The sequence below is a fragment of the Monodon monoceros genome, unplaced genomic scaffold (assembly GCF_005190385.1).
Source record: "Monodon monoceros isolate NGI ecotype Baffin Bay Population unplaced genomic scaffold, NGI_Narwhal_1 Super_Scaffold_2, whole genome shotgun sequence".
Classification (NCBI taxonomy): domain Eukaryota; kingdom Metazoa; phylum Chordata; class Mammalia; order Artiodactyla; family Monodontidae; genus Monodon; species Monodon monoceros.
This window is the reverse complement of record NW_021703776.1, coordinates 78,894,379-78,914,959: the sequence shown is the minus strand read 5'-3', so window position 1 is coordinate 78,914,959 and position 20,581 is coordinate 78,894,379. Positions and strand designations below refer to the sequence as shown.

The following is a 20,581-nucleotide window of genomic DNA, read 5'->3' as shown; positions in this document are numbered from 1 at the left end:
GGTTATTTTAAATTCTGTTTTTTCAATCCTTGATGTTAAGAAAGTCATTTTTTACTTGATAGTTCTCTAACTATATACACATCTGTGTATCTGTACATATATTTACATATAAGCATTTTTTAGCAACTCAGAAATATCCATAGATAATGTGTTAGCACTAAAAGTCTTTGCTAAGAGTAGTGAAATATTTCAAGAATGCTGTTTTAATTGTTTGTAATTTGGTATGGGGAGAACAAAATGAGTAGGAAAAATAATTCCAGATTATAACAGTAGTCCAAAATTAAGCTGTGGAAATAGAGCAGTAAAACAAATCTGAGAAATAATGTACATACAGGGGGATTTTATAATTTTTCAGTTTATCTTTTCAGTGTGCAGTGTTTGTGAGTGCAATTTATGTACCCTTTCCCTTAGTCACTGCACCAGATGTTTATAAAATACACTGCTGTAATTACTTGAATAAGGCAAAACATTTTAATTTATTGATGTGGAGTCCTAAGCTTTGTTGTGAATACTTTTGAAATGCTTTTTGGAAGAGTTAACATAACACAGAATTACAATGGGTAGGGATATATTAATGTTACCCCACCTTCCCATCTCCCCTTCCCTGAATGAAAACACACAAAAAATTCTCTTTGGTTAAAGAATGAAAAGAATTAAGAAAAAAAGTAGGAGTTTGAAATAGAGAAACCAGTGAAAAGTAGCTTATGCATTGGAGTATTTCTTATAATTATTTTATACTTTTAATTCTTTAGTTTTAGGGATTTGAAATATTTTGCTTTATTTGGAAAACAGTATCAGGACTTCATAGGATTTGTGTATATGCTTGGATGTTATTACTAGCTGAAAAACAGTGAGTTTGATTTTTAGAGTGGAATGATAAACTGAATACATATTCTCTGCTTTGCAGAAATGTCATGATAAGAAAGCTCGTATTTTATGCTAAATATTTGAAAGATTTATTGTCATTTATATGTATTATATAAGTTAGATTTAAGCAAAAGATTAATGGGAACATGTAACAGCAATAGAATAAGAACTTAGAAATACAAATGAATTTCTATCAACACTAGAAATAGTTTTGATCATTTAATCATAAACAGAATGTATACACCCCAATCTCTACCACCACCTTAGCAGCTATCCATCAGTTTTTAGCTGAATCATCAGGCTTCTGATTTCCAGTATACGTGATACTTTTGAAAAACTGGTATCATCACACACAATTACCTTATATAACTGAAAAGAAGATTCATGTAGAGTTATAGATAGGAGAACACTCCAAGCTGAGAAAAGAACAAAGATCAAAACTAGGGTTTATTGATTTATTTATTATCCTTCATAGTACTGTCAATTGGTTTGGTATCAGGAAGCATCAAAATGGGATTTTACTCTTATGATTATTTTTTTCTCTCTCTCGTAAGTAATAACAAAGAGGGAGATAAGAAGGCAAGAAAGAGAAAGTCTAGAACAGTGGATTGCCAGGAGATAGGGTAGATAATGGGGAGACAGGAACTGCTGAAGAGAATGTCCCAAGACAACAGTGAACTGTAGTCCTGAAGAGCTGTCTGCGTCTTCATCAAGTGAGGCTGTAAGTTCTCTAGTTTTCTCAGTAATACTTCATTTAAAATAACTTGGGGATCTAACCTACATAAGCTTTTAGCAAAGCATTTTCAGTGGGAGAAATACCAATTCTGTGAAACATTCCATGAAAAAGTGGGAAATTTTGCATACTGTATCTGGCTCTTGAGATTCACGGTGCATTATTAACACGTTATCACCTCTGAAAAGATTTAATAAAGGAATCTGTTTAACTTTACTTTTAACATAATTTTACTTGGAATTACTTGAACATGGAACCCTTTTTAATGTACTCTGATTCTTGTTTGCTGAAACTATTGTCTATAGAATCAAGCTTAGAGATTATCGACCTATATTAAAGTTGATAGAGCTTCACTTTCAAGCAATTCATTATCCATATTTTTTTTTAACCTTTATTTATTGTGAACAGGGAAGGGGTAGGACCAATTCTTACTTCTTTGCAATTTTGATTATGGTAGAATTGCAAGGGACTGTCTCTGTAGTGATCTATATAAAATGTAGTACTTTATGAATTTTCACTTTCAGAAAGTATAATATTGTTGATGTCCTAAATCAGTGCTTCTTAAGCTTTTTATATTCCTAAAAATTATCAGGATCTCAAGGAGCTTATATTTTTATGGATCACAGTTATAGATATTTAAACATACTGGAAATTGAAAGTGAAAAACTAACATATTTAATGACATTTAATAATTCATTTAAACCAAAAATAGTCTATTGTAAAACATAAGTAACTAATGAAAAATATATTTTCCAAAACTATGGAGTGTGGTATTGTTTCACATTTTTGATGATATTTTTATCTTTAAAAAATAATAAAAGTAGCAGGATTCTCTTATCCCTTCAGTCTGTTACAACATGTTATTTCAGTTGAGATACATAAAAATTTCTGGCTTCACACAGCTATGTAGTTGGAAAAGGGAAGAGGACTTTTATAAAAGTCTTCAGGTAATTTTGGATATTCTTTGATAACCTTCTTAAAGGTTGGTTACAATGAGGAATCTGAAACCATAGCAGTGAACTTTCATATTCTATTGAATTAAAATCTATTGATCCATCTTGCAGTTTGAATGGATCTTTAAATCATCCATGATTTGTAGTGCATAGGTCATTTGAAAAAAAACATTTCCTGAGGTATGCAGATCTTCTATATGTTGACCCATTTCATCGTACAGTATCATACAATACCAAAATATAACAGTTATTTCTGTCACCAGTCAATTTTATCAGAAAAGTCTTTGACGCAAGAGGGAGGAGATCTGGGGATGTATGTATACGTATAGCTGATTCACTTTGTTATACAGCAGAAACTAACACACCATTGTAAAGCAACTATACTCCAATAAAGATGTTAAAAATAAAATTAAATTAAATTTTAAAAAGTCTTTGAATATTGAGAAACCATCAATATCATGGTAGAAGATGGAACTTTTCCAATATTGTAATTTTAGCCTAAAAACTTTGGTTTTATCATTGGCAAAAAAATGCCAGTTTTCTTTGAACTGAAAGATTAATTCCATTCATTTTTGTAAAAACATCTGACAAATACCAGAGCTTGAATAACTAAAATTTTTCTGTCAGTCATCCTTTTAAATAAAAATGCTGTACCATGAAAAGAATGTGGCTAGTGTAACTCATAAACAATCACACAAGCGTTTTTCCTTAAGATGACCATCATACTTTGGTAAGCAGTTGAAATATTTTGCTTCCCATTTCACCACGTAAAATATTAAAAAGACATGTACTCAAGGATCAAATATAAGAAATTTTTAATGCTTCATCAAGAATGGCCTTATTCTTTAGTAAAACTGTTGTGGTTTTTGTTTTAATGTTAGTGTGTGTTGGTGAAGGATACAGTGGCCGCTACTACAGTTTGAGGCTACTGCCTTGATTCTTGCCAAGACACCAGCAGTTTTACTCACCATTGCTTCTATACCATCAGTCCGAAGGTCACCACAATTGAAAAGGCAAATAACATCTTAATATTACTATGAAAATAGGTTTGAGTTTATGGACCCCATAAACATATCTTGGAGCCCCCCAGTGGTTTGCAGACCAAACTTTGAGAACTGTTACCCTACAGGAACTTGAACATTTCTTCAAGCTGACACAGTGAGCTTCTTTATCCTAATTTTTTTTTTTTTTTTTTGCGGTACATGGGCCTCTCACTGTTGTGGCCTCTCCCATTGCGGAGCACAGGCTCCAGATGCACAGGCTCAGCGGCCATGGCTCACGGGCCCAGCCGCTCTGCGGCATGCGGGATCTTCCCGGACCGGGGCACGAACCCGTGTCCCCTGCATCGGCAGGCGGACTCTCAACCACTGCGCCAACAGGGAAGCCCTATCCTAATTTTTAAGTGAGGTATTAGATCTTCTTGGCCCTTGATTACCATTTTGATCCATTAAAATTGTTCTATATTATCTTCAACATTGTAATTTTTGAATAAGTGGTTAGTGCTATATTCCACCTTATAGCTTTTTCAGAGACTCTTTGTGTTCCAAATGAAACTTCTCTTGAGGACCAGATGCTCTTGTTAACTACAAGATATTTCTCTGTGGAAGGTTGATAGCACCATATCTAAAAACAACTCATTGAGATTCCAGTGGAAATTAAAATTGGAATTCCTTTGCAATCCCTTACATCTATACTTTTGATTTTATGTTCTGACTGTGATCCGTTTGGCACTGTATCTTGGCAAAGTATCTTCATGTACTTCGTTAAGACAGATTCTAAGATCATGTCTGTGCTCATTAGAAAAAAAGGTTATGATTAATTATCAGTAATAGAAATGCTGCTGTTGCTACTGCTGCTGCTACTACCACCACTGGCCACCTCTTATACATAGCATTTAACCATGTTCTAGGTGCTATTTTAAATACTTTACATGTAATTACTTATTTAATTTTAACAATCATATGAGGTGAATAGTATTATTTTCCCCATTTTTTAGGTAAGGAATTTGAGGCATAAAGAGGCTAAATGATTTTCAGTGTCTGCAGTAGGCTTCAGAGAGGGAGAATTTTTGCAAGTACTGTATATTCGCTGTAGGTAATGACATGCATTAATTTAGTAAAGATGGTTGATCAGCTACTATGTGTTATAGATGCTGTGAACTGTGACGACGTAATACTAAATCTGGAAGCCTATTTCTGTGTTTTCTGATTAAAGAGTGTCTACTTTCCTTCTGGCATTCTTCAGAAATCTTCTATGTACAATCACTGTTCTGAAAATTATTTACTATGTACACATATATCTTTGTTACACAATAAATATATGTAATTCATTTCATGACACATTGGGTGTTTTCCTACAGCTAAGTTATTATTTAAATTAGAAACTTTCTTAAGCAACTTCTTATCTAATTTGACAATGAACAAATGTTCTACACTCCATCTGTAAAACGCTGTTACTGATGCTTTTGTCATCCTAAGCTTTCACAACTAGGAACTGGTGACTGGGAGTTGCCTAGCCCTGATGCTCTGGCTCATTTCTGCTCCCACTAGTGGAACTGTATTCTCAAAAGAATTGCATTCTTACAATTTGGTTCCCAAATCTCTTTGTACTCCTTTTACTTGTTATTCTAATTAAGTAATTTCATTAAATCTGATATAACCAAATGAATATGAATGTGAAAAGATTTTTTTTGGAAAACTTAAGTTGAATGCTTTGTAAAGATAATAAACCAGTGGTGGGATGGATTTGGCTATGGGCCATAGTTTGCCAACTCCTGATTTATAGTACTGTGCTCTCTCCTTTGTCCTCTTACACTCACAATTCAGTTAACTCCTCTTTAAGTAGCCTTAAACACACATCTTCTTTTATTGCTTTTGTCTTTCCACTAGGATTTAACTCTTGTTCAGCTACCTCAGGAGATACTCTTTTTTGTCTCCTTTTCTTCTTTTATTCTTTCAGTTTATGAGTCAAAAAATAATTATTACAAAGAATGTACAAATGCATATAAGCCTCATAAGAATGAATTATTGTAGAATCTTTCTGTGATGTTCGTGGGGTTTCTGTGATGCCTCTGGAGTAAATTATAGGTGAAGTTTCATTATAATTATATGTTATTCTTCAGTAATGAACTCTCCTTTAGTATGTTTCAAGATAAATGCATGAAATAGTAAATAATATAGAGTTAAGATACAGTATAATTTTACCTACTTAGGAAAACTCTCAACCCTCCATCACAGTTTTAAGCATAATATTTTACTTTCTTTGGGATTGTTGTTGATGTTTAAAAACGCGTGCAACATGCAGACAGTGTGGTGTTCTGGTTAAATGAAGAAACAGGAGTCAGATATGCTGAGTTATATGTGACCTATAAGACATTCACACTTGGATACCTTGCCTAGACTTTTTAAGAAACTAAGTTCTCTCCTTTGTAAACTGTTACATACAACTGTCTAAGAATTCAGGGAGATAATGCATATAACTTGCTTAGCACACTACCTGTCATATAGTAAGCCCGCAGTAATTGCTGACAGCTAAATAATGTAATTTCCCCCTAGTTATAGGCCTGGGAATAAGATATCTTGCTAACATAAGGACTGTATTTTGTTTTCTGTCTGAGAAGTAAAGTGGATTATTCCATTTCTGTAAATTAATTTAGAATATTGACATTTTGCACATTATTAATTATTATTTGATAACCCCAAACTGTATTTAGGACTGTAAATACCTTTTACCAAAATATATTCTTTAACATAAACATAATTTCAGACTCTGATTAAACTTCATTCATGGTATGAAATTTAATTTAAGGTCTCATGTGTTTCATTAGATTAGTGATCTCTTTGCCCTTGTGTTTAGTCTGTCGTGATATTATATGAAACTTAAAACCTTCAGAGCATTTGTATTTTATTCAAAGTACCTTCATCATTATCCATAGTATCTAACGTGCTGCTACCTGTCTTTGCATTCAGCTTCTGATCCATCTAATTTTCTTCTCTGTGACTATTGGCAAAAAAATTTCAGTTCTGAATTCTTAACTGAATTCTTAAGGCTGAAGAAGAAACTTCAAAGATAGTTTTCAAACCTGGTTTATATCTTCTTGAAAGGTGTTATAACACATTGAGCAGTGCAGTGCAATAGGGATGATTAATTTCACTCTTGCATCATTCCTCTAGGCAAGTTTCTCATTTTCCCATTTTAAAAATTAATTTAGTCTTTTTTAAGCATAGATAGGAATAATGACAAAATAGTTTATAGGATAATGAAATAGCAAAATATTTTGAGATAAAGGAAATAGATGACTAAGATTCTGTAATGTATCTTAGATTTATAAAAGGGTACAGTAGAGCCGTATGATCATTACAAGAAGAATGTGTCTTATTCTATTAAAAAATAAGTAAAATTTATCTTTAATCTTTGGAAGACTTCTAAGAAAGAAAAATGTCCTGAAGTAACACTCCTTACAAATAGTTAAAACTACTGAAAATGGAAACTCCAAAACTAAAATTGGGTCCAGTAGATCCTGTATATCAAGAGACGAAGATGTAATATCTTTTTACTCTTTTTGAAGATGCTTATTAAGGTTTTGTTTTTAAAGTTTTTTATGTTCTCTGAATTATTGTCCCCTCCTCACAGAATCAGGTTTCTCTTTCTCCTCTTGCCCTCCATTCCTCTCCCCTCTCCTTTCCTCTCTCCCCACTTCCCCCATTCCTTCCCCCTTTCTCTCCACTCCTCTCTTCTCCTCCACCCCCTCCCCTCCCCAGTGTCCTGCCTTCTTTCTTTCCTTCCTTCCTTCCTTCGTTCCTTCCTTCCTTCCCTCCTTCCTTCCTTCTATCCGTTATTGTTCTGTGTCTGGTAATGGCTTACTGTTTACAAATTTACAAATGTAGCTATGGTTTATTTTAGGTTGTAGACATTTGTTTGCTTTGTATATAATGAGTTTGGTTTTTCAACTTGATCTCTTTTTGAATTGGAAATCTGACAGAGACAAATAGTACTTACATAGGGCACATTGATTGAAAGTGTCAGTCTAAGGTGGGTGGGAAGAGAGCCTTCTGACTGTAGACCCCCTAATGTGGTAATGCAGATGGATTTATTCTGGGTGCTAACACCCTCATTAGAAGCCTTACCACTTCCTGGTCTATCAGTGAAACTTCCTTGGAAAGCAGCCTGTGTTGCAGGAAGGGGTTGGTGTTAAACAGTGAGATACCCTACCTGCCTACCTGAAGTTATTTTCAAGTGGAGTGAGGGTTAGGATGGGTGCTCATTGAAACAGTTGTCCTATGTGTAAACTTTTCATGAGCCCTGATTTTGGCTCTATTTTTCACTGTCACCCTTAATCCCAACGGCTGCCATCTTTGCTGTAGCTACTTTAGAGTATCTTCCGGATGCATCCTCCTCTGTCCGTTTGATCCCTTAACCATTTACTTTCCCAACTTCCTGAAATATGTTGATATCGTCTCCCCCTCTCCTTCACTCCCTTCTCCTCTCCCTTCACTGTTCTGGGTTTATCCTTTTCTATGTCTGTACTGTCTTGAGTATATTACTGAGAAGGAAGGAAGGAAGACATACTCTCAGTGTGCAATTTTCTGAAACTACAGTTTTTGCTGCCACCAGTGATTGAAGTTACTTGTTTTCATAGCAACCCAACTATCATTAAATTTGCTGGGGGTTTTTTGCCAGCTTAAATTATATAAAATTGCTCTCGTTCTAATGTGTAACCTTTTATAGATAACCAGCAAATCATCATTTTCCCTTTTGAGTTGTTCTCATATAGTTTTCTGTGAGTTGTTTGTTCATTTGACTTTCATATTTACTGTAAAATCTGGGTTTTATAACCAGTTTTCATAGTATCTTTATGCAGTATATTGACTCTTCATCACATTTGCTGCAAATATCTTCTAGTTTTTTGTTTTCGCTCTAAATTTAATTGTTTATTTTAGAAATTATATTATTTGAATATGTTTATCTGCTTCATGGTTTCTAAACTTTGAGGTAATAAAGTTATTACACCTCCAGACAATTTATATTAAGTACGGTTTTTATTTTTGTTTCATTAAACTTTCTAAAATGAATTTTTGTGGAACACTTTTGCAGAATAATTTGGCAGTGCATTTTAAGAGACAAGAAAATTTCTTTATGTTTTGATCCTATTCTTAGAAGACTTGATTAAAGGGAAGAATAATGTTTGGTGTTTTGAACTCATATTATTTTGTCAAATGCTTTGAAATACGAAAAGTCAGGTAAAATATTTTTGTGTTTTCCAGATTATTGCTCAGTTGTAACAATTGTGGACCAGACACATGTAAAGTTAACCTGCCTGTTCTTTAGTGGAAATTATGAAGCCCTTCCAATGATTTATAAAAATGGAGATATTGTTCGCTTTCACAGGCTGAAGGTATAATTCATACTGTTTAGAACTTATATTTGTTTGAAGAGAACACTGTATTGCTCACTAAAACTATTTACACTAATTATGTGGTTGCTTTGTTAGAACACGACGTCAGGCATTTCAAGAGACAAGAAGAAATGTAAATAGTATCAGACTTCAAATGATTTATATTAGGAAACCTCTTCATTTGAGCAAACTACCTGACCTCCTTCCACAGAATTGTGTTAGCTGCCGCGATTCCGACTAGTTGCATTCCGTTAGAAAACATTTAATAAAATGGTAGAGCTATTAAATAGTATGTGATTTTTTAAAAATCAGCTTTTTAACACTTTAATATTTTCAGTCTTTTAGGTTTTAAACATTTCAGTCCCTTCATAGTTTGCTTTTGTTACATGGGTTTCCACGCAACCCCTTCACTATCTTGGTTGTCTTTTCTTCTAATACTTCAGTTTATCTGTGGTCCTCATGGTCACTGATGCTCATAAATGAGTACAATAGTCCAGATGTCTTCTAGTCTTAAGATATGGTGGGAAACAACTCTCTTGCTCTATTAATGCCTTTTCCCTGAGAATAGAAGAATATTGGAGAACATTTGCTTAAAGATAAAGAGAACGAGAAATATTACTATTGTAGCACTATATTACAGGCTTATCCAAACTTCAAAAAAATAGCTTATTTCTCACACACTGCTGTTTCCTGTAGTACAGTTGACCCTGAACAGCACAGTTCTGAACTGCTCGGGTCCACTGATGTGCAGATTCTTTTCAGTAGTAAACAGTGCAGTACTACAGGATCCCATGGTTAGCTGAATCCATAGATGCTGAACTGAGGATAGAGGGCCGACTGTAAGTTATAAGGGGATTTTCAACTGCACAGATGGTCGGTGCCCCTAACGCCCGTGTTCAGGGGCCAACTGTATTTGTAATTCTTGCTATTGTTTAATTGAAGTAAAATATACATCTCTCTTTTCACAGTATTAGCATGCTCGTGTTACTAACACTCTAGAAACGTCCTTTGTACCCCTACCTGGGGTTGTCATTCACACTCCCCCCCCCCCATCAAGAGTAAATAATCTCACAACTTCTAACAACATATATAGTTTCATATGTATTTGTTCTTTATATAAAGGAAATACACTATAGTTTTTTAGGGTTTTTTTTTTTGTTTTTTTTTTTGTTTCTGGCTTATGCTTGTATGAGTCAACTGTACTATTACATATAGTTTTACTTTGTTCATTTTCACTGCTAAATGGTATTCTGTCCAGCCAATGTTTGAATACACCAGAATTTATATATTTATTCTGTTGGTCGTTTAGGTAGTTTTCAGTTTGAGGCTATTATGCTGCTATAAACAGTCTAGTACATACCTTTTACTGAATATATATAATTATATGTAATATAATATATACATTTATATGTAATTATGTAATTATAATATATATTATATATTGTATAATGCATAGATATATATGCATTTCAGTTGATTGTATACCAAGGAGTATGGTTCGTGAGTTCAGGGTTGTGCATATATTAGCCTTTAGTTTTCCAAAGTGTTTTTTACCAACTTACACTCCCATTAGAGATACAAGAGAATTCCAAATCTCTTCAGAGAACCAGTTTTTAGCTTTGATTTTCTCTATTGTATGTTTCTATTTCGCTTACCTTGATTATGTTTTCTTTCTACTTTCCTTGGATTTGAAATAATATTCTTTGTGCAGCTTCTTGAGATAGAAGCCTAAATTTCTGATTTTTAACCTTTCTTCTTTTGTAAAATATTCACTTATTTCTATAAATTTTTCTCTATGTATTGAATACTACTTTAGTTATATCCAACAAGTTTTAGCACATCACAGCTTAAGTATCCTTCAGTTCAATATATTTTCTAATTTCCAATAAATATATAAATACATTTATTAATATCAGACAGTATTACAGGAGACTAAAGGAGGTATTTCATAAGTTCAAAAGGGTTGCTTTATGAAGAAGATATAACAGTCATAAATGCATGTGCATCTAATAACTGAGCCTTGAAATTCAGAAAGCCAATGTTTTTAAGGCATATCCCAGCTGTCTCAGTCAGACTGATGAGCCCTTAGCCTCAGCTGCATTTTACTCACTTCAAACTCTTATATTTTAAGTGTTCTAGTTTTCCCTATAGTATTCATAAATAACTGTTACTTATTATCCTTTTATGAATTATACCTTAATAAAAAAACTAATAAATGTTTTGTTAGTAAAACTGCAAGCCTGATAGTATTAGGGAGGCTGCCACCTAGCTCTTTAAAAAATAAAAATAATCTTGCATAGTGTTTTACAGTTTACATGGTGCTTGTGGATTTTGATACAGCCCAGTAGATTTTATAATTTCATATGCTAATTAAATGAAATATTTAAAGAATTATGTCCTCTATTAACTATGCTGGCAAGATTTTATAATCTCACAAGTGTTTCCAGTTCCTAGGTTCTGGATCAGTAAACCTGTTTTGTTTGTTTCTGTTTTGTTTTCTACTTTGCCACTTTCTTAGATCCAAGTATATAAAAAGGAGACTCAGGGTATCACCAGCTCTGGCTTTGCGTCTTTAACATTTGAGGGAACTTTGGGAGCTCCTATCATACCTCGTACTTCAAGCAAGTGTTTTAACTTCACCGCTGAGGACCACAAAATGGTAGAAGCGTTACGTGTTTGGGCATCTACTCATATTTCACCTTCTTCAACATTAGTGAAATTGTGTGATGTCCAGCCAATGCAGTATTTTGACCTGACTTGTCAGCTCTTGGGCAAAGCGGAAGTGGATGGAGCATCATTTCTTCTAAAGGTAGATTTTTTTTAAATTTATTTATGTATTTATTTTATCATTTTAATCATTTTTTTACATCTTTATTGGAGTATAATTGCTTTACAATGGTGTGTTAGTTTCTGCTTTATAAAAAAAATATGGAACGCTTCACGAATTTGCGTGTCATCCTTGCGCAGGGGCCATGCTAATCTTCTCTGTATCGTTCCAGTTTTAGTATATGTGCTGCCAAAGCGAGCACAGGTAGATATTTTTAAATACTGGAAATTGTTTTGTAAGTTACCATGACCTGTAAGCCTGTAAAGAGCTTATATTTCAGCATTCTGGTGGAATAAATATGCATACTGTGTACTAAGAACTTAAAATCTAACCATTTTTAATGAGCCTGTAATTTCTATGCAACTTTACTCTTGAACTTCTCTTCTTTATCCTATACTTCTAGAGAAAAATAGTATTACCAGATCTACATTTTAAATATAGTATTGTTTATATTGTGTTTATATATTTCTTATTAGTACTAGCAAAATGAGTTGTTTTCTATTGCTATTTCTAAGTTGCAGCTCTAAAAATGCATATTTCTGTTTCCCTATCAAGATGTAGCCTTCCTTCTCACTCATTTGCCGCCTTCTTGGCCCATTGATGTTGGGTTCTCTTCCCATGTTATTTCACTGTCTGCTTCATAGGTAGATCATGGATGGTTTTGAAGTGTTTGTTTTTCTTGTTATATTTTATTTTGTTCTTAAATCTGCAGAAAAAAAAAGTGACATAAGACCCATCTAATCTTTGTTTATACCTATCCCAATTTATTCATGAATAGCTTCTGGAGAGGACAGTTGTCTGATACCATCCTCACCTACCTAGCCTAGGGAGGATGCATTTAAACAAACACTGCTTCAGCCCTGCTTCTCTGGTTCTTTAGCTTCTGACTCTTTGGAACGATGGAACAGGAAATGGAGTACAGTGGCCCTTGGACAAATATTGGGGTTTAGCATTATTATCAGTTATACCTTGCCCATATTAAAGAATAGTGAAGATAGAAATTATTGAATAAAATACAAAGTTTTTGAAGTTGAAAATAGCACATATTTATATACACGTGAAATACTCTGAAAAAGTAAATGCATGCTATGAAAAAACATAAATAAGCGTGACAAAGTTGAAGCTAAAGCAACATAAAATCATCCAAACAAAATGAGAAGGAGGTCAGCCAGTCATACTTTACGCCCAAAGTGACGTATTTAACAAATGAGTGTTTGCTAATCACTGAACACTTCCAATGACAAAAAATCAGCTGTGCAGAGAAGTATTCTCCACCTTTTGGCTGCTGTATTGAGCATAAATTCTTAAATTCTGAGATAAAACCTGCCACCTTTTAGCTGACGTAGTGAATCTACATTTTCCTTCTAAAGCAAGAAAACATGCCTGCATCCCATTTTTATAGATAGCCTTTTCAGATAAGTAAAAACAGCTTTCATGTAGATATTATTTTAAAATACAGCATTCAGAAGTGAATGTAAGAAATTACATTAGTAAGACTTTCTTGAGGACAGTTTAAAAGAAATCTCAAAAGTCTTTCTATGCTCTTTGTCTCAAACTCTATTTTCATAAATTTATTTTATAGTAATAATTTAAAATGTAGAAAAATGCCTTTAAAGGAATATTTATCCTTATATTTCTTGCAGTATCAAAAATCAGAAAAAACTCGCATACTAGCGATAGAGAATTTTGTGAATTATTTATGTGTTGTGGAATACTGTGTGACTATAAAATGACATTGTAGACATACTTATTGATATAGAAATTCACAATATTCTCTTTAGTGATTAATGTACTTTCATTTATATACTAAAAATGTATTATATGCATAGCAAAAAATATATCGAGAGGACTATATAGCAATATTTTGCTCATTTTATCTATGGGAAGTCAAATTTTAAGTGATTTTTTTTTCTGAAATTGGTTTTCCTATCCCAAACTAGGAATAATTTTTTAAAATTTTGTTTTGAAAACAGAAGGAGCCAGACCTTACTCCAAATGAGTTCTGGTCAGCATGGAATATAGCATAATTATTTCCTGTCTCAACTGAGATATGATGCTAATATTGGTCTCTTTATTAGTAACTACAATACATTCATTTTAATTATTCTAGCAGATATGATTCCCCCACATACTGTTGTTTCTAAAAGAAGTTAATTTTAATTATAGGTTATTAAGACTATAATGTTAATAAGAAGAGATTAAAGGCTATGGTTGGGGATATACTCAAAGATAAAATTTAGAGCCTTAAATGTCTTCATGAACAAAAAAAGAAAAAAAAGCATAGCATATCAGAATAATCTTTCAAGTCAAGAAATTGAAAAGTTAACAAACAATTATAGAAAGTTTGAGGTAGTATTTTAATAAGGTATTTAATTTTGGGATAGGTAATTTTAACATTGCCCAGAAATTTAAAAGATATTTTTAAGTGATATATAGTAAAAAATTTCTCTCCTTGACTTCCTCCCTTGTCCCCATGCTGCTATAATAATAAAAATAACAGTAACATTTCAAATTGGCAAAGGATTGTTAAGTGGTGATTGTTATCTATTTGGAAAAAAGAATTAGATCTGTATAAAATATGCAGATACCTAACAGATTGAGTTTTGATACAAGATTACAAAAGTTCCAGAATTTCAACACAAGGTCTGACTTATACTCTACTCTCTCAACCCCTCCTTCAGAAGACTCACGGATTGGTCTGTAAAGCCATTTTAAAGTCTCAAAAACATGTACACAAAATGAAAGAACAAATTCCAAGTGAAGAAAAATGCAACATAATGTTACTACTCCCAAAGTGATTGTCCTGGTTCTTTGAATAATTTAGGAAACAGAGTGAGTGACTCAAACTCATGATTGTTTATTTACAACTTAGCACTGTCACCAACATTATTCAGTACTTTCTCTGTAATCTGACACTGGCAGATACCTGTATAGATATGCGGTGTTTTCCATAAAATAGGCAGAAGACCTAAGTAGACATTTCTCCAAAGAAGACTTACAGATAGCCAACAGGCACATGGAAAGATGCTCAACATCACTAATTATTAAAGAAATGCAAATTAAAACTACAATGAGGTACTGCCTCAGACTGGTCAGAATGGCCATCATTAAAAAGTCTACAAATAACAAGTGCTGGAGAGGGTGTGGAGAAAGGGGAACCCTCCTACATTGTTGGTAAGAATGTAAATTGGTGCAGCCCCTATGGAGAACAGTATGGAGGTTCCTTAGAAAACTGAAAATAGAGTTCACATGATCCAGCAATCCTATTCCTGGGCATATATCTGGAAAAGACAAAAACTCTAATTTGAAAAGATACATCCAATTTTCATAGCAGCACTATTTACAATAGCCAAGACATGGAAGCAACCTAAATGTCTGTTAATGGATAAAGAATATGTGGTGTATATATACAGTGGAATATTACTCAGCCATAAAAAAGAATGAAATAATGCCATTTGCAGCAACATGGATGGACCTTGAAATTATAGTAATAAGTGAAGTAAGTCAGAGAAAGGCAAACATCATATGATATCACTTATATGTGGAATCTAAGCAAATGATACAAATGAACTTATTTACAAAACAGAAATAGATTCACAGACATGGAAAACAAATTTACGGTTACCAAAAGGGAAAGGATGGGGGTAAGGATAAATTAGGAGTTTGGGATTAGCAGATACACACGACTGTATATAAAATAGATAAGCAACAAGGACCTATGTATAGCACAGGGAACTATATTCAATATCTTGTAATAACCTATAAAGGAAAATAATCTGAAAAAGATATATGTGTGTGTGTCTATGTGTGTGTATAACTGAATCACTTTGCTGTACACCTGAAACTAACACAACATTGTAAATCAACTATACTTCAATTTAAAAAAATAACAGTTAAAAAGAAAAGGAAATGTGGTGTTTTCTATTTAAGTAGACTGTTCACTCTTACCCAGCCAAACTTCTGACATGCAGAGGCATTCTTACCTCTCTCCAAATGTCTTTTGTCCCGCCCTTCTATAGCATAGCATAGCCTCAAGCTCATCTCTTGCAGCCCTAGCACAGCCCACGCTAGCTCCGGTCTTAAGGATGGGATAGTGCATACTCGTCCTGGGCCCCTGTTCCCATCCTTACCTCAAGGTGACTTAAATAGCAATCCAACCTACCTTTCCCTTTCCATCACCCATGATTGTAATTCACTTGTGTTCATAACATCTAACATAAACAAAATATTCATATCTGTGCTTTCAAAGGCCTTTTCCAAATCAGAACAAAGTGGAAAAATGGGCAGAGGTCAGATTAGTTCCCTAAAAGCTAGGAATTTATACTTAAGAAAATTAGCAGAGATACTTGTAAAGGTTTATATACAAGATGGTAATTACTAAATTATTTAAAATAGCAAAAATTTTGAAACAAGTCAAATGGCCAAAAAAGGGATTGGTTTAATAAATTTGTTTGCATCTATAATGTAATGTGAAGCCATTGAAAATCCTATTTTAGAAGAATATTTAAATTGCCTGAAAAACTGCCCAGCAATAAATTAAGAAATGAAAAGCAGAATAGAATGCCAGTTTGGTAAAAAGAAAAAAAGACATATATATTATAACTACATAGAAGAAAAAAAAGATAAGTCAACAATATGTTAATAGTTTTTCCAAGCTCATAGCTGTTTGAATTTTTTTCCTTACATTTTATTCATTACCTATACATATGTAGTCCTTTTACAATCAGGAAAGAATATACATCATATTCAAAGTTTAACAGATATTTGGGGGAATATATTTAATTACTTTTAAGCTATGTTACCAGCAAATAAAACTCTTCTAGCCTCCACAATTTTACAAAAAGATCATTAAACTTTTGTTCTACTTCTTATGCAGGTATGGGATGGCACCAGGACCCCATTCCCATCTTGGAGAGTCTTAATACAAGACCTTGTTCTTGAAGGTGATTTAAGTCACATCCACCGGGTGCAGAATCTGACAATAGACATTTTAGTCTATGACAACCATGTTCAAGTGGCCAAATCTTTAAAGGTGATGTTGTGTAGCAAGCATGTTTTGCTCTTTTGTATTTTTATAAATTTTAGGGTAAATCACATGTTAGATGATATTTGAGGTCTAGAAATTAACTCCAGATTAATTTTTTTCTTTAATTTGTAAAATGTGTATTTAAATTATTAGACGATATATTAAATTATAATGGCTTGAACAGCTTTTTTAAAGTTAAAGAATGTTTCCTGAACATCTTAAAGCTGTGCCCAATTTTACTATGGAAAGAAGAATTTTTTTCTGCCATAAAATTTGCTTTAAAATAACAAAGGATGTATAAAATATTTGTAAACTTAAATGATAAGCTCTTTTACTTGGTGTGATAAAATCCAGTCTTTAACTTTTTACTCATTAGTCTAAGAAATTGTTAATCCACCTCTAAAATATATTGATAAATTGTCTGTGTATACCATACAGTTTATTAGAATTTGCTCACTGTTTTTGAGATGCAGTTTTCTAGGTAAAATAACGCTGCTTAGTTTTGGCACTTCTTGCTTATTAGTAACATTTTAAGGAATATTTTTCTTCATTTTACCATGTCATTTATTTGCAAGTAATCTTTCTTGCAAAGAATGCTGTCATTGATAATAATGATAATAATAGTAACATTTGTTAAAGCACTTCATATGTATTTAGCACTGTCTTGTGCTGTAGGTACTATCATCATTTCTGTTTTACAAATGAGAAAACTGAGGCACTCAGAGGCCCAAGATTTCGCACTTACTTGCATGAAGCCTGTATTTGAATGTATGTCTGTTTCCAGAGCTAATCTTCTTAAGCAGTATAAAGAAATGAATTTCTTTATTGCAAATAGCTTCCATCCTACATTTAGGGAGGTATATAACCTACTTATGGGAAGAAAATAGGGAAAGTGTAATTTGTAATTTTTTTAGATCTGAATTTTAGTGCCCAGTTTCTTTTTTGCAAATAAATGTTCTTGGAGAAGGACATATTTCCACTTTTACACTGTGTTACAAAGAAGCCCACCCAACTCAATAAATTAGGTTAAAGTCCAGGTCAAGGAAGGTGATAACTGTACTCTTTTGTCCTTTATGAGTGTGTTCATACCTTTCATATCAGAAAATTGACTGTTGAAAATATATTTTTGATGCTTTTCCTTGATTTTATCTGCATTGATTAGCTTATTTGAAAAATAAATGTAATGATAAAGCCAATTCTAAAGTCTTTTTAAAATACAGATAGAGTTCTTTTACGAATGAAAAAGCTTTACATTTTAGATTCGACTTTCACTGTTTAATTCCCTTCTCTTTCCCTATGCTGTTTCTATAGGCCTTTTGTTCCTCTCTCTTGTCCTGATTTCCTTGTCCCAAGTCCTGAACAGCACCTGCCACAGTGCTTTCCATGTAGTAAGGGTTAAGTAAATAATATCTGCTGGTGAATGCATGAATCAATGAGCGCTGTGAATTTTTTTCAGATTTTTTTCATCTCCTTTGTCTGCTTTATCTCACCCACTAGAGGGTGCTATGAGCATATATAATTAAGAAAATGTAGGGCAATTAATTTTTCTCTAAAGATATCATGACATTTATCTACAATGTAAAAGAAAAATGAAAAGGATTTTCTCTATGTGTAAGTAATATAACTGTAGGCTTTTATTTAATGTACCTTGACATCACATTTTATTTGTTCTGAGGCAACCTCTATACTAACCATTTCGTATTTATTTAAGAAGTGCCCAGAGTCAAATGATATTGATATCAATTAATTCTTGTCAACACTCGACGATAACTGCTTAAAATTGCATATTTATATTGAAATGCATGGATTACATGTATTTTTGTTGAATAGGAACAGGAAAAAAATGTGATTTTTATTTTATGTAATAAAGAGGACAGTTAAGGCAATTGTAAAGTACAATATAATTGAACTCTATATACGATACATTTTACAGCTAAAGTTGCCCTTAACATTTTTCCTAAACCTTGCTTTTTAAGTAAGTTATCTCCTTCCCTAAACGTTTTGCGCACACACACACACACACACACACACACACACACACACACACACTTCAAACCTTTTGTCTACAAACAAAAGCAGTGTATTTTCAATCCCCAGACTTATTCTGACACAATTTAAAAATAATTATAAAACACACGTAGTTCTAATTACGTTTGGCATTCAGTGACCCAAGAACTATATTTTGATTATTTTCAGACACATACAGGTCATTAAAAATATTAAACCTAAAGGGAAATTTTTGAAAGTTTATAAGGAATATTTAAATTATTTCTAAAGGAATAAAAATTTCTTAATAGCCAGTTGGCTTTGCTTTATTTTTACTGTTTCTGTATTAAAAAGGGCTTTTACAACAATTTTTAGAGGTATGTTTTATAATTTTTTTGTTATTACCAATAAGACGATTTGTTTGTTATGTATTTGTCTATTACAACAGAGCATCTGGCACGTTTTATAATATATTTAGCAAGCTTAAAAATATATACAATGCTGCCTCCAGAAGGAATTTCTGGAAATAACAGCTTGTCATTTCTATAGCCTATATATATAAAATTCTCTCTTGGTCTTTAAAGTATAATTTTGTTTTATTATGAAATACAGTAGTAAAGAAGATAGTATAACAAACATCTACGTGCCTATCATCCAAACTTAACATTTCTAAACGTTTTGCACACTTATTTCAGGTACTTTTAATTTTAAGAAATGAAATTTCTACATGTGGAACCTTCTTTGTACCTCTGCTTGTTCTAATTTTTTGCTCCCAAATATCCTCTTTTTATTTATCCTAACATGTACGTGTGCACACCCATGTTTATTATGCTTTTATTTTATATACTTTTGTCTGAAAAATGCATATGGTTATGTATCATTCTATAATTTGCTTTTTTCCTTTGACATTATATTTGTAAGATTTATCCATGTTCATATATGTGTCTGCATTAATGCCAGCCTGTCTTAATAATCATACCTTTATTTTTAAATGATATTTCATAGGTTAAGCCCTCACTCCCAGTTCAGTCTTCAAAACTAACTTGACTGTTCACTTTCAGATCAGTTTTTACAATTCCTTGAAAGGCACTGGAGATTTAGATAGAAACTGCATTGATTTTAAAGAATGATTAATTAGGAAATTATCTTTATAATGTTGAAACTTTTCATTTATGATTATGGTATCTTTCACCTTGTGTCTGGCCTTCTTTAAGTCCTTTGTAGATTATATACATTTACTGCACTAATATATTATGTATATTAAGAAGAATTACAGAGTAATAAATGTTCAAAAAGAATGACATAAAAGTAAATAGAAATAGACATATTTCCTTCCATCATCTTACTTTGGAGAACATGAGGAAAATCAGTTTTGTCATCTGTGTGTGTGTGTGTGTGTGTGTGTGTGTGTGTGTGTGTGTGTTTTCCTTCTCTGACTCTATTTACCCTGCTCCCCTGCTGTTCTGTCAGTGGAAGAAGTCAGAGAAGAAAAGACTAAGTGCCTTACCTCCTTATAAAACCCATGATTGGATGGGAAAAAGATCCTTGAGGATGAAGGAGTAGCTCTGGGAGTGTGGAGTTTTTTCCCCTTATTTTTTCCCCCCATTTCTCTCCTCCATCACATCCAGAGGGTGATGAGGAGAAATACAATGAACTGAAACAGCAGTAAGCAGAGGTGGGAGGTTGGTTTACTACCTTCTCTTTCTTTCTTTTCCCCCATGTATAGCTTTTCTGTTACACAGAATCTCACCACTGTTAATCTTGACCTTGTAGGAAAAAAAGAATGGTAGTCCCA

At 32.9% G+C, this 20,581-nt stretch overlaps 1 protein-coding gene and 1 non-coding gene across 4 annotated transcripts in view; one reads left to right on the top strand and one right to left on the bottom strand.

Annotated features, from left to right (window-relative positions):
• The window catches only part of POT1 (protection of telomeres 1), an 80,009-nt gene that overhangs the window by 35,359 nt on the left and 24,069 nt on the right, over nucleotides 1-20,581 (top strand). For all 3 annotated transcript variants that reach the window (XM_029233740.1, XM_029233739.1, XM_029233738.1), the window contains 3 exons: nucleotides 8,817-8,947; nucleotides 11,466-11,756; nucleotides 16,651-16,806. In XM_029233740.1, coding sequence (XP_029089573.1) covers nucleotides 8,817-8,947; nucleotides 11,466-11,756; nucleotides 16,651-16,806 — 578 coding nt within the window. The remainder of the gene's footprint in view (nucleotides 1-8,816; nucleotides 8,948-11,465; nucleotides 11,757-16,650; nucleotides 16,807-20,581) is intronic.
• Nucleotides 11,870-11,976, bottom strand: LOC114902155. Its single transcript, XR_003795382.1, has one exon. It is a non-coding gene; the product is annotated as a U6 spliceosomal RNA (small nuclear RNA).